This window comes from Chelmon rostratus, chromosome 1 (genome assembly GCF_017976325.1).
Source record: "Chelmon rostratus isolate fCheRos1 chromosome 1, fCheRos1.pri, whole genome shotgun sequence".
NCBI lineage: Eukaryota > Metazoa > Chordata > Actinopteri > Chaetodontiformes > Chaetodontidae > Chelmon > Chelmon rostratus.
Genome location: NC_055658.1, coordinates 5,442,066 through 5,460,880, shown reverse-complemented (window position 1 = coordinate 5,460,880; position 18,815 = coordinate 5,442,066). Strand labels below are relative to the sequence as shown.

Below are 18,815 nucleotides of genomic sequence, written 5' to 3'. Positions count from 1 at the left end.
AAAGGAGCTGACAGATTGTACTCTCAATCATGCAGACCTTCCTTTGTGCTCCCAGATCCAGATCCAGTCATCTTGCCTGGCCTTCCTTTAAGCAGCTGGACAATGAGACTAGTAGAATAAAACCGGGAAATTGCCTTTCTTTCAAGGACCTTTTCCTTAAATAAAATCATTTAAAAAGTTGTATTAAAAAGTAACCACTGAAGATTGACATTAACATTCACTGGAACGAATACAAACACGTGTCTTGCCAGAGGGAATAAAACATTTAGGTTTCTTTGAGCAAAGGTTTCGCCATAAATTCTAATCACACAGTTAATTACATGGTGTTTTGGTTGTTCATTGATTTACTGTGAAAGTCATGACCGGAAGCACCGCTCCTCTCACAGCCGCGGCGACCTCGCTCGCGCTCGCTGTGCGCGAGAGGACTGAGTGCGTCCACACCTTATACCGGCGTCTTGTTCTTCGGACTTTTTGTTTTTGAAATATCTTCAGTCGTCTCAAGCGTGTAGCAGACTTCAGGAATAACCTGAGAAACACCGACTGTATATGAGCAAATTTTTTTCTTCCTCTGGTCAGCCTGAGTCGGTTTTTGTGATTTACCGAATTTGAGCGTGCGTCCATCCCAGGTAGTCGCTGCTGTGTGTAACATCAGGCTACTTTTCAATTTCTTTCTCCACTCCGTGTGTGGAGCAGCGGGTGAAAGTTGTTGCTGCTGCCTTTTAGCGTCGGAGAGTCTTGCTGTGTTCAAGAGAAGACCAGAAAAACCGACTGCTGACGGGAAAACCACTCCGGGTAAGACGAACGAAAAATACCAAGCTTGCATTGCTATGGAAACAAGCTAGCTACGACGTTGTAACGCTGTAAATTCATTTAGCGCATCTGCTATTCATTAGCACCTCCATTAGTGACTCTGTTGATCTTTTTAAAATGTTCAGGCGGTATCATTATTACTAAGTAAATTAAAGTAAATTGTGTTCAATTATAATGAGGTGAACCTAATGCTACCTATGGGTATGCTTTAAAGTGGCACGTACATACCATTTTTCCAGTTGTAAATTGATGAGCTGTTGATTAATGATAAAATTACCTGGTGTGCATCCCTCCCATAGTTAATATCTTATTTATTCAGTTATTTCACACGCAATATTTTTTCTGTGTGTGTGTGTGTTGGGGGGCTGGGTTCATGAAGACGTCCTTATGATTATTTACAGTAACAGGGTTCTGCCAAACCTTGTGCTTTTTTTTTTCCTCAAAAGCTGACCCTTATTGAGAGATAATGGTTCGAACTGGTGTTGAAAGGCAGATATCAGTGGCTAGCAGCAGGGACTTCAATGCTCTACCCTGCTCTTGCCACATGTAGCCTTTGTGGTTTTCCTGCTTGTGTCTAGGTGCATAATCAAAAGTCTTCACTCAGTAAAAAAAAAAAAAAAAAGCCTGTCATGTGAAAAAACTTGAAGAAAACGGGCATTGCCCCAGTTTAAGTATTTGTTATCCAGCACATGCAGATCAGCTTGACGTTTGAAACTGGAAATTATGTGAACAAGGATGTTTTTTTGTTTTTTTTTTTCTCGAAACTGCAAATGAAAAATGCAGTGCAAATAGTGCAGTGGATGCTTGACTCATTGCAGGAACTCCTTCTCTTTTGTGCTGACTTCATTTTTCATAATGAGGGGGGGAAAAAAGCCCCTGATGGCATACTGCACATTGTGACCTGCACCTAAGGCCACTCTAGGGGTGATTTAGGCTTAATAATATGCTGGCTTTTGTCTGTGCATGTGTGTGTGCATGTGTGTGTGTGTGTGTGTGTGTTGTTTTATTGATTCATTCGTAGCCCCGAAGGAAATATCTGCAGCATTCCACCTGCTCCTCCAATTTCCTCACAGAGGACGTCAAGATACAGATAAAGGGATACATAAACACTCGTGCAGATGTGCACACTGTGTCAATGTGATGATACCACAAAGAATGCAAGGTCCTAACACAAATGTAGCCTGGGGAACATTCCACATCAGCCATATTCTATCTAACCTTCCTTCTGTGCAGACGACTTTGATGCTCATTCCTGCTTTGACAGGTTTGGGTTTTGTTTTTGTGTTGCATCTGGTGAGAAGGAAAAATTCCAAGTTTTGATGAATACTTTCAATTTGATATCACGATTCTCACTTTCAGAAGCTTCCTCAGTAGCTGCTCAGTGAATGACTGAAAACAGCAGCCATAGCATGGTAGTTGCTTCTTGTATTATGACTAAAGAAATGAAACCACAATCTTATCATGTTGTCAGCAGTGCGTAACATGGTAGCACACTGCACTCTTCTCACAGCGGCAGCTATTGCAAAAACACAAATGAAGAAGACAAATAAGGTCAGTCTGTTTCTTCAGAAGATGTAATTACTTTTTTCTGACTTGTTTGCTCAATGAAACTATGTTGTGTTTTACTTTACCTAACACCATGAATTTGTTTTCATCCTTACTTTTTAAGGGAAACTTGTAAGAGCTGGAAAATAAAGAGCTGGAAAATAAACCCAATCATTTTACAATTATACTATATAATTGTTCAAAGTGGTCTTTAGTCTCTGTACCTTGCCTCTCATTTTGGCCCAGTGTTGTGCAGAGAGTGAAAGCTGTTTAAGTTGTGAATATCTACATATGTCTTTTAAGCATTGGCTTAAACACCCTCCAAACCAGCCAGTGATCTTTGACCCTTATTCAAGCTGGCTGTCACTTCGGCTCTAAGGCCTGACAACAAAGAGGAGCTTTTGTTCCTTGAATTACTCTTCCATGCACATTCTTTGCTCCCTCACTTTGTCACTTGTAGAGGAGTGGGAAAAACTCAAATTGAAACTCTTGTAGTACAAAATTCAAACCACAAATCTCAAAGTCTGTACTGCAATTTGGCCGCCAACATAATGATGCAATGTAGTCTATGTAGTCTTCGTCTTTGATGTTAGCTGAACTTAAAGTGTGCTTTGTAAGCAAGGACTTATACGAAGAGAAGCTGAAACACAAACATTGGCAAGGAAATTAATTTAATTAAGGTGAGCATTCAGTAATGTAGAGGGACAGACATGAAAAGCAGTCACAGAAAATGTGAGACGCTTAGAAGGGGGGGAAGTGGTAAGGTACTTTACTGTACTGAAAACAGGCTCTGTGTATCATAGGATTTGAAAGTAAGATCTGTGGTGCAGCTGTAGCTTAAAAGCCAAGTCAGCATTTTGATAGACTTCACTGTCAAACCTGATTAGTATCTCTTGCTAAAATAGACAGTTTGGCCAACTGCAACCTGTCAGTATTGTAAGCCATACTACGAGGTGTGTGACATGCTAGCAGTTCGCTGAGGCTCTACTTATGCACAGCAGAGCTTTGAACTAGAAGCTAATATCAGTGTGCTGACATTCCCACAATAGTGACTCTAACATGCTGATGTTCTGGTATTCTGTTTATCATGTTCATTCTCTCAGTTTTGCATTTAGACCTTGCTAGCATGCTGACACTAGCATTGGACACAAAGTTTAGTTTTTCAGGTAAAAACCAAATGTGATGGAGCTACAGCCAATAGCCAGAAACCAGAAACATTGGTGGCATTGATGGAAGAGTCAGAGCATCAACAAAGTCAGTTGGTCTCATCCTATGAGGACTGTGTGTGTTTGTGCAAAATTTTGTGGCAATGCATCAAATAGCTGTCATTATATTTATATTATATTCTGAATCAAAGTGGTGGACTGACTGACAGACATTGCTGCTAGCATGGCTAGACTTGTGAAGATGATTCATGTATGCTAGCTCCCCTGAGTGTGACAGTGTGAGTCAGACCCCTATATGATGCAAATATGGGAAGACACATTATACTGAAAAACACAACGCCACAGACTACAAGATCAGTGGGTTAAGGGGACTCATCAGACATGCGTGGGTTGTGCATGCTTTCGCTCATAAATGCATCTCATCCTGCATGTGTGTAGGAGTGGTGAGTGCACTGAAGCCACAAGTTTCAGGATTAATGTGGGCTTGGTACTGAAAAATGAGACATGCTAAGTCTGCGGTATGTGAGCAGTGTTCCAGTCTACATCTCACACACACACATCCATTTATGCCAGTCTTTGGTCAGTGCCTCTCACTCTTACACACACACACACACACACACACACACACAAGAGCTGGGAAGTGAAAAGGGGAAATTCTTGTGCTGAATTGATGCCTGGGCGCTGTGCGAGGACAATAGAGAGGGTGTGGGGGTCGAGGGAGAGTTAGTTTACATGTCATGCCAATTCAGCAAGTTGAAACGTGTAAGAGAGGCAGAGTATGATGGTTTGAGCTGAGAAAATGTAAATAGTTTTTTTTGTCATCAAGCTCCATACAAAGGAAATGTCCCTTTCTATGTTAAATGCACTCATACATGGACACCTTGTACCCTGTGCAAACATGTGTCTATGTACTGTTGTGTTAACACTTTGAAAGTGTGACACTGTTGCAGACATTCATTTAGGGAACACATTGCACATTCATGTAGTGTCAGTGGGGGACAACATTTCTAGAGAACTGAGCCTTCCACTGTGTGTTTACACTTGTAGCTAGCTGTCTTTGGGAGGGATGACACTGGTTTACTGTTTCCCAGAGTACAACTAGATGCCGTCTTTATCAATAAAATGTCTGTAGTCAGAGAGCCGCAATGAGCAGTATCTGGTTGAGGCTGACGTGAGTCACACATTAATGCTGTGTGTGAATTCAGCCACCAGTGTGATGCTGAATGACTGTTGACTGTAGAATCTTGTTGTTGAGCTGTGTGTCATCATTTAACCTGAAAGCATGAATGTGCACTCCTGATTTCGTCTAAATTTGGATGTTGTTTTATGTTTGGGTATCACCGAACCTTTATAATTTCTGATTGCTTTGTGAAAACATCCCATTTTTACATTTTTTACTTCATTGTCTTTTTTTCTGTTGGAGGATCTGAGACAACATTCAACTTATCTGTTAAAAAACCTGAAATGAAATCACTATGCAGCTTTATGACCCTCACAAAGTTGTAACAATTTGTTTTATTACTAGTGGCTTTTATTGCAATATTGATTATGTTGTGTTTTGGTGTATGTGGTGAATTTCTCATAAAGGCTTGAAAATCAAAACACAGATCAGTTCTGCCACTTTTTCAAAAAATCAAGTTTGAACAAATTCAAATGAATACATAACAATACATACACAGTTCGAAAAAATGCGCTCACACAAGTCACTAAAGGTGGTCAGTTGCATTTCCAGAAAATTTTACTGTATCACCAGATTGGTTGAGTATTACAGATCGTACATGAAGAGGTCATTGTGGGTTATGTGGGCCACGGTGAAACTACAGCAAGTTTCTGCATGCCCTCGAATGGTAGACTGCCACCAGATTTGTACATTCATTACCACCTTTAGGGCTGCTTGACTGTGTACTCTGTTACCTCTGTTGATCTGTTGATTTTTACTGGTCTTTCTGAGCAGCTCAGGCATATTAATGACTGCTGTGTTCATAACCACATAACCAAGTTCTGTAGCTCTACATGCTTTTTATGTCAAATGTCTGATCATATCTGAAAAACACGTATGTTCAAACTTTCACCTTTTCAGAAACAAAGGAAATTGGATTGCTATGCAGCCTCATTTACCCTGCTGATGTATCCGGTTCTAGCATCACAGGTTAACACCACTGCAGCCTGATAAACCACTACACTGCTCTGCCCCTCTCTGCAAGAGGGTGTGAGTAAAATGTATTAGTTCCTTATCACAAAACCACTGTGAAGTCACACCTTTGCTCCTTTTCCCCAAAACTTTTAATGTTGTTCTTGAATTATCAAAAAGGGAAGTGTCAAAACCACAAAGAAATCAAGTTCTGTCTTGGGAAAGTAGTAGGTGTCATATTTCTAACAGTATATTGTTTTTTATTAAATAACATTTTTATGAATAGTATATTATAGGGTTCAATAGTATACTAACTGCTTGTCAACTGTTCTCCAGTTAAGACTCACCATCTCCACAATACATACGGTCATCATTTTGAGCTCAGTTTGTCCATCTTTTATGAAACCTTACACACTATTGTACTCGTTGATTTTGACTTTGAAGCAACATGTTACATTGAAATATTAAACTTTGAAATTATATGGAAGCTACTTACGTATGTTAAAGAATTGAATTGTTTCATAGCACACAATCCTGTTGTATTTTGTTGCTCTGTATTGCTTAAACATCCCTCCCTGTGTGTGTTTATCAGTCCATCTCTGTGTCACTGTGTGGTTGACCAAGGCTTATGTTCTTTACGAGTATCAGGTGTGTGTTTCAGAGTTATAAATAGCCAGCTTTCCCCAGATGCAATATACTGTGCCTAACAGCGAGCTGTGTGGCTTATTGCAATTATATTATGGTTACTGCATATACCTGGAGAGGTTTCATAAAACAGCAACAAAAATGCATTACTAATAATCATTCAACATAGTTTTTTAGTGACATTTAGCAGAATTGTTGCCAAGCAACACACAGACACAGTGGAAAGCATGCTTTAAGATTTGGGGTATTATTCACATTTATCTGAATGTCAGTCTCAAATGTGCAATTGCTGAAGTAGTGTTCAATTATGTTAGTAATCCTCTTTGCTCGTACAGGGGCGTTTTAATTGCGTGGTTCCAGAAACAAGGATATTACTCCCAAATCTTCTCTTATGTAGTTTGGCAGCAGCAAGTGAACCGTAGGATTCACCTTTCCCGTTTTTCAGATAAATCTGACGGAGAGGCTGGCTTAGCTCCATTTTGGTGATTGTTTTAAAAGCAATAGCCAGACCTTTCTCAGCACACTGGGTTTGAAATTTTTGTTTTAGTCACTTTTTTCTTTCTGTTGCTGCCTTTCTGAATTGTCTGTGGTTGAACAGGTTCCTGTCTGTCTCTTGATGTTTAGGACAACGATGACTGCTCTGTTTCCCCTCCAACATCAGCAGCTACTCAACACAAGTTCCTTCTATCACACACACTGTACAGTAATGCCACACAGTCAGAGATGCAGTCTTTATTTGTTGTTTTTTAGATTGCAAGTGTGACCATGGGTGACCGTGCCAGTGCTGTGACAAAGCTGGCAGGTGGATTGTCATGTGGGCAACAAGTAAAGTCTTGTTTGAAAGTCCGTTTGATAAAAACTGTCTGGGAGGAGTTGGTCTTTGGTGGAAGTCCAAAATGACAGAATGGTGTGTGCATATGTGTGGTATCTGTGGTTGATTGACACATGTGTGTCTGGCAGCACTCACATGGTTCTCAGGAAGTCTGACATGATGCAATTGTTTTTTTCACAGAACTTTATATTGTATTCTCCTGTAATGTCTGCAGCATATTAATATCACAAGTATTTCACTTTTGAATAAGAAAGGTCTGAATTTTTGGTGTGTGTGTGTGTGTGTGTGTGTGTGTGGGTGGGTGTGTGTGTGTGTGCATGCACACATGCCACTTAAAGGGAAAGACTGTTTCCATTGATAACAGCCTAGAAATGTCCCTGTGTGTATTTTGAGCCTGAGCTCATTTGTATTAATTGATAAGAGAGTGTAGATAACAAACCAGGCATCTGGATAAGAATAGTATCTTTAAAAAAACTCTACATGGAAACATTTTGTTTTATGTAGGATGTGTGTTTGCACAAAGAATGTGTTGAGTGAGAGAAAACGTTGTGTTTTTGACCTTTTACAGTTCTAAACTGGCTGCAAATGCAAACAGTGTATTTTCATTTAATCCTCAACTTTATGAAACACAGGTTTCAGTGGTGAGGTTTTTAATTTGCTGACTTACTGTTATCCATCATGCAGAAATAAACTGTGGATTTGTTCCTCTTTTACAACTACATTTCGTTTCCTTTGTTTCCCTATGTCAGTTGCTACCAGTGGAGCCTGAGCTGATGGATAATATGAGAGTTGTGTTCATCTTGATCATCCTCCTCTCCACAGGTATGACAACCACACTGGAAACAAAACATCTCTTTTAGCCTCATACACACTGTAGCTCCAGCATGAATGCATGAAATGAGTACAATTAATGACCACATTGTCACAGTGTGTTATGTTGGGTGTAATATTGTAGACATTGGGCAGCTAAAGGAAATTTCTACTTTCCACCAATGCAGTTTCACTTGAAGTGCCGTCTCAGGGTCAATGTCTTGAAACAAGGCAGGACATATGGGCTCCAGTAAAAATTAATAAGACTTTGAGGTTGTGAAATGGTGTTAAAAAATTATTTAAAATCATATCTGTGGTTGCCCTTTGTTAACCAACTATGAAACTTCCCACACTGTAACATCAGTGTGACACATGCTCATAGACACGTACATACACATTTAAGTTGTGTGTGTTTAATTTTGCACGTGGGTGATTCATCTCTAAATTCACACAAACCTATTCATTAATGTTTTGCTCTTCTGTTCATTGTACTGTTATTCAACCGCCTGACATGTGATCTCAAAGTAAATTCAACAAAGCAGTTGTTTCTGTCAGTGTCTGTGCAGCGTGACTTACTATAATTTTAGCATTAATTATTGTGAGACATTATGAAATTTCTGCAACAGGAAATCCTTTTTACATTCTCACACAGAACTTTAATGACCACCATTTGAGTTCATAAGAATGTGGTTTAAAAACAAGCTGATTTTGCAAATTTTCTGATAAATAACACAGTCAAAACTGGATGAACTCACTTTTTTGCGATGAACATGTGGCACTCATCTGTCTGTCTGTGGGTCTCTGTGTAAAACTCCAGTGTTCATTTCAGCATTGCATTCACAACAGTTTTGTAACACTTAATAGACAACTAAACTTTTTTTTCTGTGTGTGTCTATTTTTGTCTCCTTCAGTTTCAAGTGAAAATGACTTGGACTTGAACTTTTGTGGCATCTGGCGACATGGCAAGGGCTCCCTGAGCCTCGCTGTCAACCTCTCCACAGGCTGTAAAGGGATCTCAATCTCGGCCAATACGAGCTCTCTGTCCATTGATGGGCAGATCACAGCCCAGTGCAGGCGGTCTGATGTTATTCCCCTCAAGCAGTTTGGATTTGATTCAGCAGGGGATAGTAACTTTTGTCTGTACTGGGAGCCATTGCTGGACCAGTTGAAGCTGCAGGTAAACCAGAAAAAAGGAAGAAATAGACAAGATGATGATTTGTTGAGGTGTATGTTTCCATGCACTGGGTCCTCGTCTCTCACATCTAAAAGCTATTAGAAATTCACTTGTCACTTTTCACCCATTATCTCGCTCTAAAGCATGCAAGTACCAAGAGTTTATTTTCGACTCGCCCTCAAAGCTGGCTCAATGTGAAAGGATGACAAAGGACAAAGGATCTTTCCCTCAACTGAGTATATGTCAAAAAGGATTAGTAAATGATCACATTCTGATTTATTGATGTTTTACATAGCTTCTCTACTTTTTTTGGAACCAGGGCTTTAGAAAGTAGAAGTTGTGAAAACATAACCAACATTACTTAAAACTGCAGTATCAGCTCTGAAAGTGAAATTGTAATGTGTTCTGCTAAAAAGCATGTGGGTGGAATGTGTAAGACTGAGATGCAGTGTATATGCTCCAGTAGCCTAATTGTTTTCCTTGTTGAAGAGCTTAATGAGGGTTGTGTTTTTTTGTTTTGTTTTTATTTTGTTGTACAGATCAAAGGAAAGAACATTACTCTGTGCTGGCCTGCCAGCCTGCAGCATTCCTGCTGCACAGATCTGTCTCATGGCTCCAACACACCCACAGCACCCTACGGCATCTTCAATGGAACGGTCAAAAGTGATCCAATCACCGATAAAATTCAGACAGCCTACTATTTCCATGGAATGTCCATTGACTGCAGTAAGGGAGAATGGATGTTATCAGCAGTACATCTGTTAATAGAATATATTTAGCAAGAAGAATTTTTTACTGATTTAAGATAAATGGAAGGTTTTCTGTGTTACTGTCTGCTCCACTAAGTCAGTTTTTAAACATTGATTGTTAAAGTTTCCTTTTGTGCTGTCAAACTTTTGTATGGAAGGATCACCTTTAAAATAGGAAGTCTCAAAACTTAATTCAACCCACAATCTAAAGATGATACCAATGGATTTGAGAATCAGATTTCTGTTCAAATGTCACAGTTTAAAGTATTCATGTATCGTTTGTCTGTAGTATGTCAAATTCTTCTTTTTTTTCCCCCTCAGAAGCGTTATGTGATCAAGTGAGCCCTGGACCCACCCGAGTCACCATGTAATTTCCTGTTTTTTTTTCTCACATTTGTTGTCGAAGTGGTATAGGGTGTTTCTGTCAACATCCTCCTTCTCATACAACTGTGTCTTAATTGCTAAGGCCACTGTTATGAAGCTTTATATAATCAAGTGCATGAACATTGACTACAAACAGGAAGCTAAGCTTTATACTGTATTAGGGTGGAGGTTACAAAACGAACCCTATTATTTTTTCCTTTAACTTAGTATTTTGGTGGTGTGTGTAAATGTGTTTGTCCAGAACTGAAGACATTTTGACGAGATCCCACGCTACACGTGTTGTTGAGCATCCCTGCGCTCACAGGTCTGAGGTGGAGATGAAGGAGGATTTCGAAGGCTATACCATTACTTCACCTGTAAGACACACCAAAAGGAGTTCAAATTTGCCTTATTATCACAGTCAGAAGGGCACCTGAACTAGAAGCAATATTTACTTAAAGATCAGGAACAGAATCTCACCACAAGGTCCATTTAGCAACAGGTCTGGATCTTCCGAACATATGACATGATCTTTGTCAGCAGATACAGTTCGTCATGGAATTTTTCTCTGGTCAAGAATAAACTTTGACCTTCAGAATTGACACTGAATTGTCTCAGGTCATGTGTCAACCTACACTGCAGTCTACACAGGCCACATCAGCAAGATTGTAACCACACTGGTCCAGTCTTGGTTGTATTTTAGCTGCATATTCAAAAATGAAATACATTTCCTCTCTGACACCGACAGAAACAGAAACACATGTTTTTTAGTCTCGCATGTCTGTTTGGAACCATGGAATAAGAATTTTTTAGCATGCATGAAACAGTTTTATTTCACAGGCAATCACTCAATCATGCAAAAAATGATGTGTTAACATACCGCTTCTTCAGTGGTAGCGATGGGTTGAAAGTCTTGCAGTTCACATGCAATGAAATCTGTTTATTCGTAGATTAACTCACTTATGAGTTCATTTATTCACTCAAAGTCAAATTTTTGCCATAGTAGTGGACAGACGGCTCTGACTTATCTCTTCTCGACAGTATAATACAGCTGAACTGAGTAGGCTGCTTCACTTCAGTGACTGTGTGCATCCATTTTTAATCAGGGGCTTACTTCATAGCCGGTTTTTAACCCAGCGAATAACTGCCATAACATTTTCATTCAAGTTTAGGGTGGTAGTGATTTAGTTGAGAAAATAGGTGACAGGTTAGCCACATGAAAGTGAATGATAGCAGCATTTTACTGAGAAGTAGAGTAGAAAGCTGACATTTGTCCTCCAAACTATCTTAAAATAGGGCCATTTGTGTAAGCACCCAGCAATCCACATGCACATCTACTAATTACAGCTGTGTACAGCATGGAGTCGCGATGCACACTCACAAGCAAAGCAGCAAGGTACAAGTCCTATTGCTGAAAAAGTGAAAACATTTTATTTTGCTAACATTGTTCCTACACCCTGTATTTAATGCAGTTATTAAGAATTGATATAGATATAATTAGCTGGTTTATGGATAGTGTTTCCCTTGTTCATTTTCCACATATTGACTTGAAAGTGAATTGACTCAAACCCTGCGAAGTGCAACTTTAACACTGCAATGTTGTGGTCCTTTGCTCTGCATTTATTCTGTTTTCCAGGCTGCTCAAGGTGTATCTGCAGAGTCCACTGTCACTGTCCAGATCCCCCCTGCTCTGAAACAAGCTGCCAAAAAGACCAGCAAAGTAGTCCTCACTTTCTTCAAAAACAACTCTCTGTTCCAGGTATTTGCCCTGAGGCCGTGAGGCAGTAATTTGACTCATTCTTGATACTCAATACAAAATTTCTATACTAGAAATACTAAAAGACTGAAATACTTAATATTAAGGCTGTATGCTATGAGGGGCCAGGCACAGATGTGTGTGCGTGTTTGTCTACCAGGACGGTTTCAAGAATGCCGGGATTCTTGATGATGTTGTGGGAATCACTGTGGAGAACGAGATCATCGCCGATCTGTCTGAGCCAATCAGGATTGGCTTTCACCATGATGTCATACCTGTAAGTTGATGTGTTTGTTGTATCCACTTTACGTTGTCTAAATCCATGCTTTCAAATGTTAAATCAATTGTAGGTAATTTACACTTGTAAAAAGTCTCCTATCCAAACTTCAACAAGTAGTTTGATGCAACACAGAGGATTTAATGATTAGGTTAACTAGTTAAGGGCACATTTTTAGTGGTACATTTGACTGTGTAATGGTAGCCACAGTAGTATGGTCCTAAAACTGAAACACTGTAATGTTTGCAGTATACGTGTCAGTTGACACACAGACTTCTCGAATGTGGCCTCTCTGTGGATGCTGTTGTTTCAGTTTCATCACATCTGCTTCAACCTTCCTACCTGTACATAGAGAATACATAGAAACCACTTAAAGGTTTCTTACCTCACATCTTCATGGTACTGTTTGTACGCTTACTGTCTGTTGCTTCCTTTTTGCAATGCGCACATCCCCACAAACCCACCATTTAGTGTAGTGAAACTTTGTTATAAAATGTGGTCTAAATGGGAAAGTGATTACTGATCACATCTCTCCCTCCTCTTCATTTCAGAAAATGCATTCAAGGAAATGTGTTTCATGGGATACCAGAAAAGGTTGGAACCCTTTAGAACCATAAAACCAGTATTCATTCAACATATATCTGTATTTCTCTGTTCATTTGCTGTAACTCCCATAGATGATAATTAAGTAGTAAGTAAGTTCAAATTTGTCCTCTCTTTGTGAAGATCCATTGCAGGTTAATTGGCTGGTGGATGGATGTGAGACTCGTCAACATGGAGCAAAACACACCGAGTGCCTCTGTAACCATCTAACTTTCTTCTCTGTACTAGTGGTGAGACATGCAGCAGATACACTGTTTTGTTTTTGTTTTTAAACAAGAAGCACACATAAAAACAGAAAGAAAGTAATTTGGTGTGGAAAACATTTGTTCTCTACACTATTAATCTCCTCCAGCATCATCTGTACATGATTTTACACACCTATAGATACTATCACACATATCAATTTCGTGTGACACACAGAAAACACACAGAAAATACACAGACATGCATACACTCTCATATTTTTTGTGTTTGAGGGCCCTGTTACTTTGCTGACTGCTCTCTGTCCCCTGACAGCAAATGGAGCCTCGCCCAGTGTGCCACCTGCTGGCACTGACCACCATTACATCTCTGGGCTGTGCCATGTCTGTGATCAGCTGCATAGCTCTCATCATTTTTCTCTGCAAGAAGAGGTAATACGACTTTTTCATGGCTGATCTAGTTTATCAAAAAATATAAATCATTTATAACAAATAAGTAACCCGCTGATTTCTATTCCGCTCTCCCTCGAGCAGGCGACCTCAGGAGCAGTCCACACCTATCCACTTGGGCTTAGCTGTCTCTTTGGCCCTCCTCAACCTGGTCTTCTTCTTAACTGCAGTCCTGGCCAATGTGGGAGGGGAGAGTGTGTGCGCCTGGGTGGGGGCGATCCTCCACTACACCCTGCTCAGCTCCTTTGCCTGGATGGGCATAGAAGTTTTCCACACTTTCTGGTTGGTCTACGTGGTTTTCAGACCCTCCCCAAAACCCTATGTATGGATAGGCTTTGGTGAGTGTGTGAAGTAACATTTCCACAAAGGAGATGACTTCATGGCACATTTAGGTAAAGATGGTATTAACGAATGACCTTTAAAACTGTTTTCCAGTTCTCCCTGCTGTTCCTGTCATCATCCTGATTGCAGTAGGTGACATTTATGGAATGAGAGCGGTGCGGTCATGTGACGACACAGCTGATCCTTATCTGATGTAAGCAGCACTATCTGGCCAAAGATATTTGTGGATAAACATGCAACTTATCCCTGGATGCTGTACAAATCAAAGCCAGCACAGTAAAACACAAAGTCATACAACTGTTTTAACAGTAGTCTTAGAGGAGTGGTCTAATGTCAGGTTCAAAAAACTTGGGATCCTATCAATTTTGGGATTATTTGCTTTTCCTTCTCTGAATGGATTTGGTGTTTCCAGGTGCTGGATGAAAGACACCCAGAAGGCCTTGCTGGCCCACTACTTCACCACGATGACAGTCCTGGTCATCCTGGTGTCCTCGGGCATTCTGATGCTCTTCCTGGTCTATAGGAAGATCCACAGGAGGGATGAATGGAGCCAGAACCGGGTGGCTTTTCTCAGCATCTGGGGCCTCAGCTGCCTCTTCGGGATAACTTGGGGTCTGACCTTCCTAGACTTTGGACCCCTCTCTGTATTCGTTCTCTTCCTCTCCTGCATCCTCAACTCTTTTCAAGGTTTGTACTTGCAGTATACTGTGCCAGTTTAACACAGTTACAGACTTCAGTCAGTCCAAATCAGGTTAATATTATTTTGTTATACTCAGAATGGCAAGCATGAGTAGGAAAGCATGGCTATCAGCTTCTACCAACTTCTGTCATAAACAATAGACCATACCACAGAGCTATCACAACAGGACAGAGACTTGCATTTTTAGGCATTATACATTATCTTTATATGGCGTGACTGTCACCTAAGCAAAAATACTGATCCAAAGGAAAAGATTTGACGTAAACCACAACACACTTCACGTTTGTGCAGTTTTACAGCATTATTCCCACCTTCACACAACGTTTAACTAAGTGTAGTCAGTCTTTGGACAGGACTGTTTTCATTGTTGCCTCAGAGATTGATGACTGTGTATGTGGAGCCAGTGGTCCATTGTATCAGTGTGGGAATGAGACAATGGCCATGGTTAATCAAGGCCTTCTGTTACTGGTGCCTATCAGAATAAAGCCTGTTTCCTCTCATATGCTTTTGATTCAGGTCCAAAAGCTCAACTTATTAACCCTATTTTTGCTGCCCATTGGTAGGTCAATGGGATAATGTTCTGCAAGTGGCTAATGTGACAGTTTAATGATACAACTGTTTAGGCCTTCATCAATAGAATGCATGCAATGGCCCTAAATATATATTTCTTCCATTGGAATTTTAAATTAGGTGGCTGTTGTATTATGAGCTCACGTTATGGACAAAAACATTACACTAAATAGTTGGACATCTGGGAAATACATATTTTTCTTGCTGAGAGTTAGATAAGAAGATTGACATCACTCTTATGTCTGTACACTGCATATGAAGCTGCAGCCAGGAGTGGGCTAGCTTAGCTCGGCTCAACTAGAAATAGCAATAACAGCTCTCCTGCCTCTGTCCAAAGGTAACAAAATCCACCTGTCAGCACCTGCAAAGATCACTAATTATCATGTTATATTTAGTTCATTTAATCCACACAAAACCCAAAGTGTGAAAATGACAAGTTGTGTTTTTATGGGCTATTATGTGCTGGACTTTCTTGGCCAGACTGTAGCTTCAGCTGACAGAGTTAGTGGACAGATATGGATAGGTTGGGTGGTATCATCTTAAAGAAACTGTATAAGCACATTTCTTATTATTTTAGCATTTTTAACCAAATCTTCACAGATACAATTATTACACATGAAGTTCTCTCCCATGTATTGCAGTGAAGCTGCATTATCACATCTCTTAAAGTACAACAGCGGCTTTTTTAAAACTAAATCTGAGGTAAAGCAAAAACATTTTCTGCACTGTACATGCACACATCAGTAAGTATAATACAGAAAGCAGATATTGTATGTGTACTGTATAAAGCATATACTGTAGATGGACATAGACAATACACTATGACAATAATCAATTTGTCTCAGATTAAGTCTTGTAAATTTATGTATTATTAAGATTTCACATCTTAAGAACGCGGGTTCATTTGTTTTAAAAATCCTATAAAATGAGTGACAATATCCTTCAGTTAAATATTGTTGTTGTTCCCACTGGAACATTGTCTTGAATGTATGTATGTATTTGGGACCTGTCTGGACTCTCCTTGAATGTGTCTGTACCGTCCACTTCGGCTTTTGGCCCAGTGATCCTGAAAAGTGATATAGATGGAGAAATCAAATGAGTGATTGAACCTTGAATCTGGTCTGTTCCCTCAGGCTTCCTCCTGATGCTGCGGTTCTACATGCTGGACTGGGTGCGGAAACAGGCTGGTGGCTCTGCTCTAGGCAGCACCAGCACCGGATCTACCCGACAACACATGCTGCAGGCCCAGGAGAAGAGTTAGATGGACTGAAAAGAATATATGGCACATAATACAGTAGAAATGTCAAAGCTGTAGCGATCAAACTTTTTTTGTAACAATACAGCTTTCTTATCAAAGTAAATGACAAAAAGGAAAAGAATGTTCAAGCCCTGACTGCGACTGTGGATTCACAGTTTTGTCAGATGAAATTCTGCTGTCAGTTGTGGTAACTGCTGCCAAATGACAACCCACAAGAGTCACTCCAAATAGCAGTGAGTGAACTCTCCATACCTTGTACACCTCTCATTCTTCTGGTGTGCTTTGGTATTTAATGCTGCAGATCAGCTGGGCTGGTAAACACAAGCACACTGAGTGAAATTAGCATTATTGAATTTTTCAAAACTGATCTTCAAATGGTTACCTCTTGGCCAGTGCCTGCTTTGCAGCTGTAAGTGGTAATTTGCTACCAGTGTCGAGGTAACAAAATGATACCTTGTCTTGAGACAGGCTATTAGCACCAGCTTTTCAAGTTAAGTGGGCTTGATCAGCAATTCTTGTGAGTTCTCAGATGCATTTTGCAATTTTTTGTTTTGCTTTTTTGTATCTACCGATGTCACTCAAATATAAAGCATAGGGCTGATGCTTAACATAATCAACACCTTGCTGAAAGTATTTGAATCAATCCCATCCACTGTGCAGTCCAAACAGGTTTCTTTTTCTTCTCTGGGACAGTGAAGAATAAATGACACCATCACTCAGGAACTCATAATACAGGCCTGGAGCCTATATTTGCAGAATACTTAGACTGGGTCTAAATATAGAAGGGAAAGAATTTTAGATTTTCAATCAGATAAAGTGAGGCTTTTTTCAGGCAAACACATGGAAGTTAAACGATTGCAGAGAATTGTTCTGTGATTTCCATTGCATTGTCTGTACAGAAAAAACTGTATAATTGAAGCTCTCTTTGAACTGTAGATAAGCTTTTTATTTGTAATTTTGTACTGTAAGCATTTCTTTCATATATAAGTTAATTCTTTAAAGTAGCACTTTGTCTTTATTTTAATTTTCTTCTTAAGCCTCACAGAGTTGTTGTTTGTATTGTTCTAATAGGCATAGTAAAGATTTCATATCCAGTATGTTTTGTATTATAAAATAGCTGAATGTTTTATAATTGACTCTGGGATGACTCCTATTTTTCCTGACCATCATGACCGTCAAGTATAATATCAACAAAATATACACTGTAGTAATTCTCAGGTTTTTGCCTTCAAAATGGACCAAAATGTGTGTTATTTTACACTGAACTAAACTTAGTTTAAACATGTCTTTCATCCCCAGCACAACAGCACAAGTGAGTTTATAGATGCTGTGGTTCTTGCACTTTATTTTCTAAAGTGAAATTTATGTTATTTGAATTCTGTACATGTGAGTTTTTGTGGATGTAAATATGCATTAATAAACAAATGGCTGGGTATGTCTTAATGTGACTGTGTGCCAGTGTAAAGTAAACACACTGTGGGCTTGCTGTTTTCCTGCCCAGTCGTCCCTCCTTATCTTTGTGTGTGTTTCCTCCCTGGAGGTTTTGGATTTGTTGTTCTCTTCACAATCATGCTGCTTCTTTGCCACTGAAATTCTCACTGTCTGCGCTACCATGTATGCCCACAGTTTTGGAAGAAACTGGCATTACAGTCATCAGAAAATCTTGAAACTGCCTTTTTTACTGTCTTACATGACTTATCTACACAGCCACCCGAGACAGACATGGCAGGTCAAAGTATGATAAACAAGGTCTCAGACCAGACCCAGATGTGCACTGTTAAACATCAGGCAGAGTACGGGGCGTCTCCTCCACCAACATGACCAGAAAATCAACTGTACACTAGTAAAAGCATTACATGGTACTGTGTTTCGCTGTTCTGGTCTTCATCATCGGTGCTGTGTAAATATGGGCTCACTGCAGTGGTGTTTCAGTGTCTGCAGGTGGCACTCTTTCTATGTCTGTTCAGCCATACTGGCTGTCACTCTGCTCTAAATGTGATCAGGGAGTAATCAATAAACTGGAGCCACACTGCAATACCAAAAATAAACAGTTTATTGACAATGCATGAAATAAAAGACTTGACTCCATTAAACTGAGTGGGATTTTTAGTAAAAGGCCTAAATGCAGGCCAGAGTAATGTGAAGTGAACACTATACCTTGATACACTGGAGCACAGTCCCCTCCTCCAGTCAGGGACATGTAAGTGAGTGAAATCCATATTTCTGATGAACCATGTTAGTATTGTATTACAGGAGCTAACAACCAGTTGAAAAACCCCACCATATGGCTTCAGTTATCTTGTCTGGTGTGCCTAAGAAATCCCTCCAAGTTTCAGTCCCTCACCAAACATGAAGAATCTAACAAACAACAACATAAATAACATTTTTTTAAACACACAAAATCATGCTTTTAGACATATTCTACCAAATTAAA

The 18,815-nt window shown here is 39.8% G+C and overlaps 1 protein-coding gene across 1 annotated transcript; it reads left to right on the top strand.

Moving 5' to 3' along the window:
• The first annotated feature begins 400 nt into the window (after positions 1 to 400).
• LOC121611064 (adhesion G-protein coupled receptor G5-like) lies at positions 401 to 17,829 on the top strand. Its single transcript, XM_041943448.1, has 15 exons — positions 401 to 792; positions 7,879 to 7,951; positions 8,851 to 9,116; positions 9,653 to 9,839; positions 10,184 to 10,229; positions 10,488 to 10,602; positions 11,862 to 11,984; positions 12,142 to 12,258; positions 12,810 to 12,852; positions 12,985 to 13,091; positions 13,378 to 13,493; positions 13,596 to 13,849; positions 13,947 to 14,046; positions 14,266 to 14,540; positions 16,257 to 17,829. The coding sequence occupies exons 2-15, from the start codon at positions 7,903 to 7,905 to the stop codon at positions 16,382 to 16,384; spliced, it is 1,926 nt and encodes a 641-aa protein (XP_041799382.1). The 5' UTR covers positions 401 to 792; positions 7,879 to 7,902; the 3' UTR covers positions 16,385 to 17,829.
• Positions 17,830 to 18,815: the final 986 nt, after the last annotated feature.

Coding starts and splice junctions, on each gene's coding strand:
- LOC121611064 (XM_041943448.1), top strand. CDS start 7,903: ATGGATAATATGAGAGTTGTGTTCATCTTGATCATCCTCCTCTCCACA. Junction 12,853..12,984: donor TTCATGGGATACCAGAAAAG/GTTGGAACCCTT, acceptor CTCTTTGTGAAG/ATCCATTGCAGGTTAATTGG. Junction 13,092..13,377: donor CTTTCTTCTCTGTACTAGTG/GTGAGACATGCA, acceptor GTCCCCTGACAG/CAAATGGAGCCTCGCCCAGT.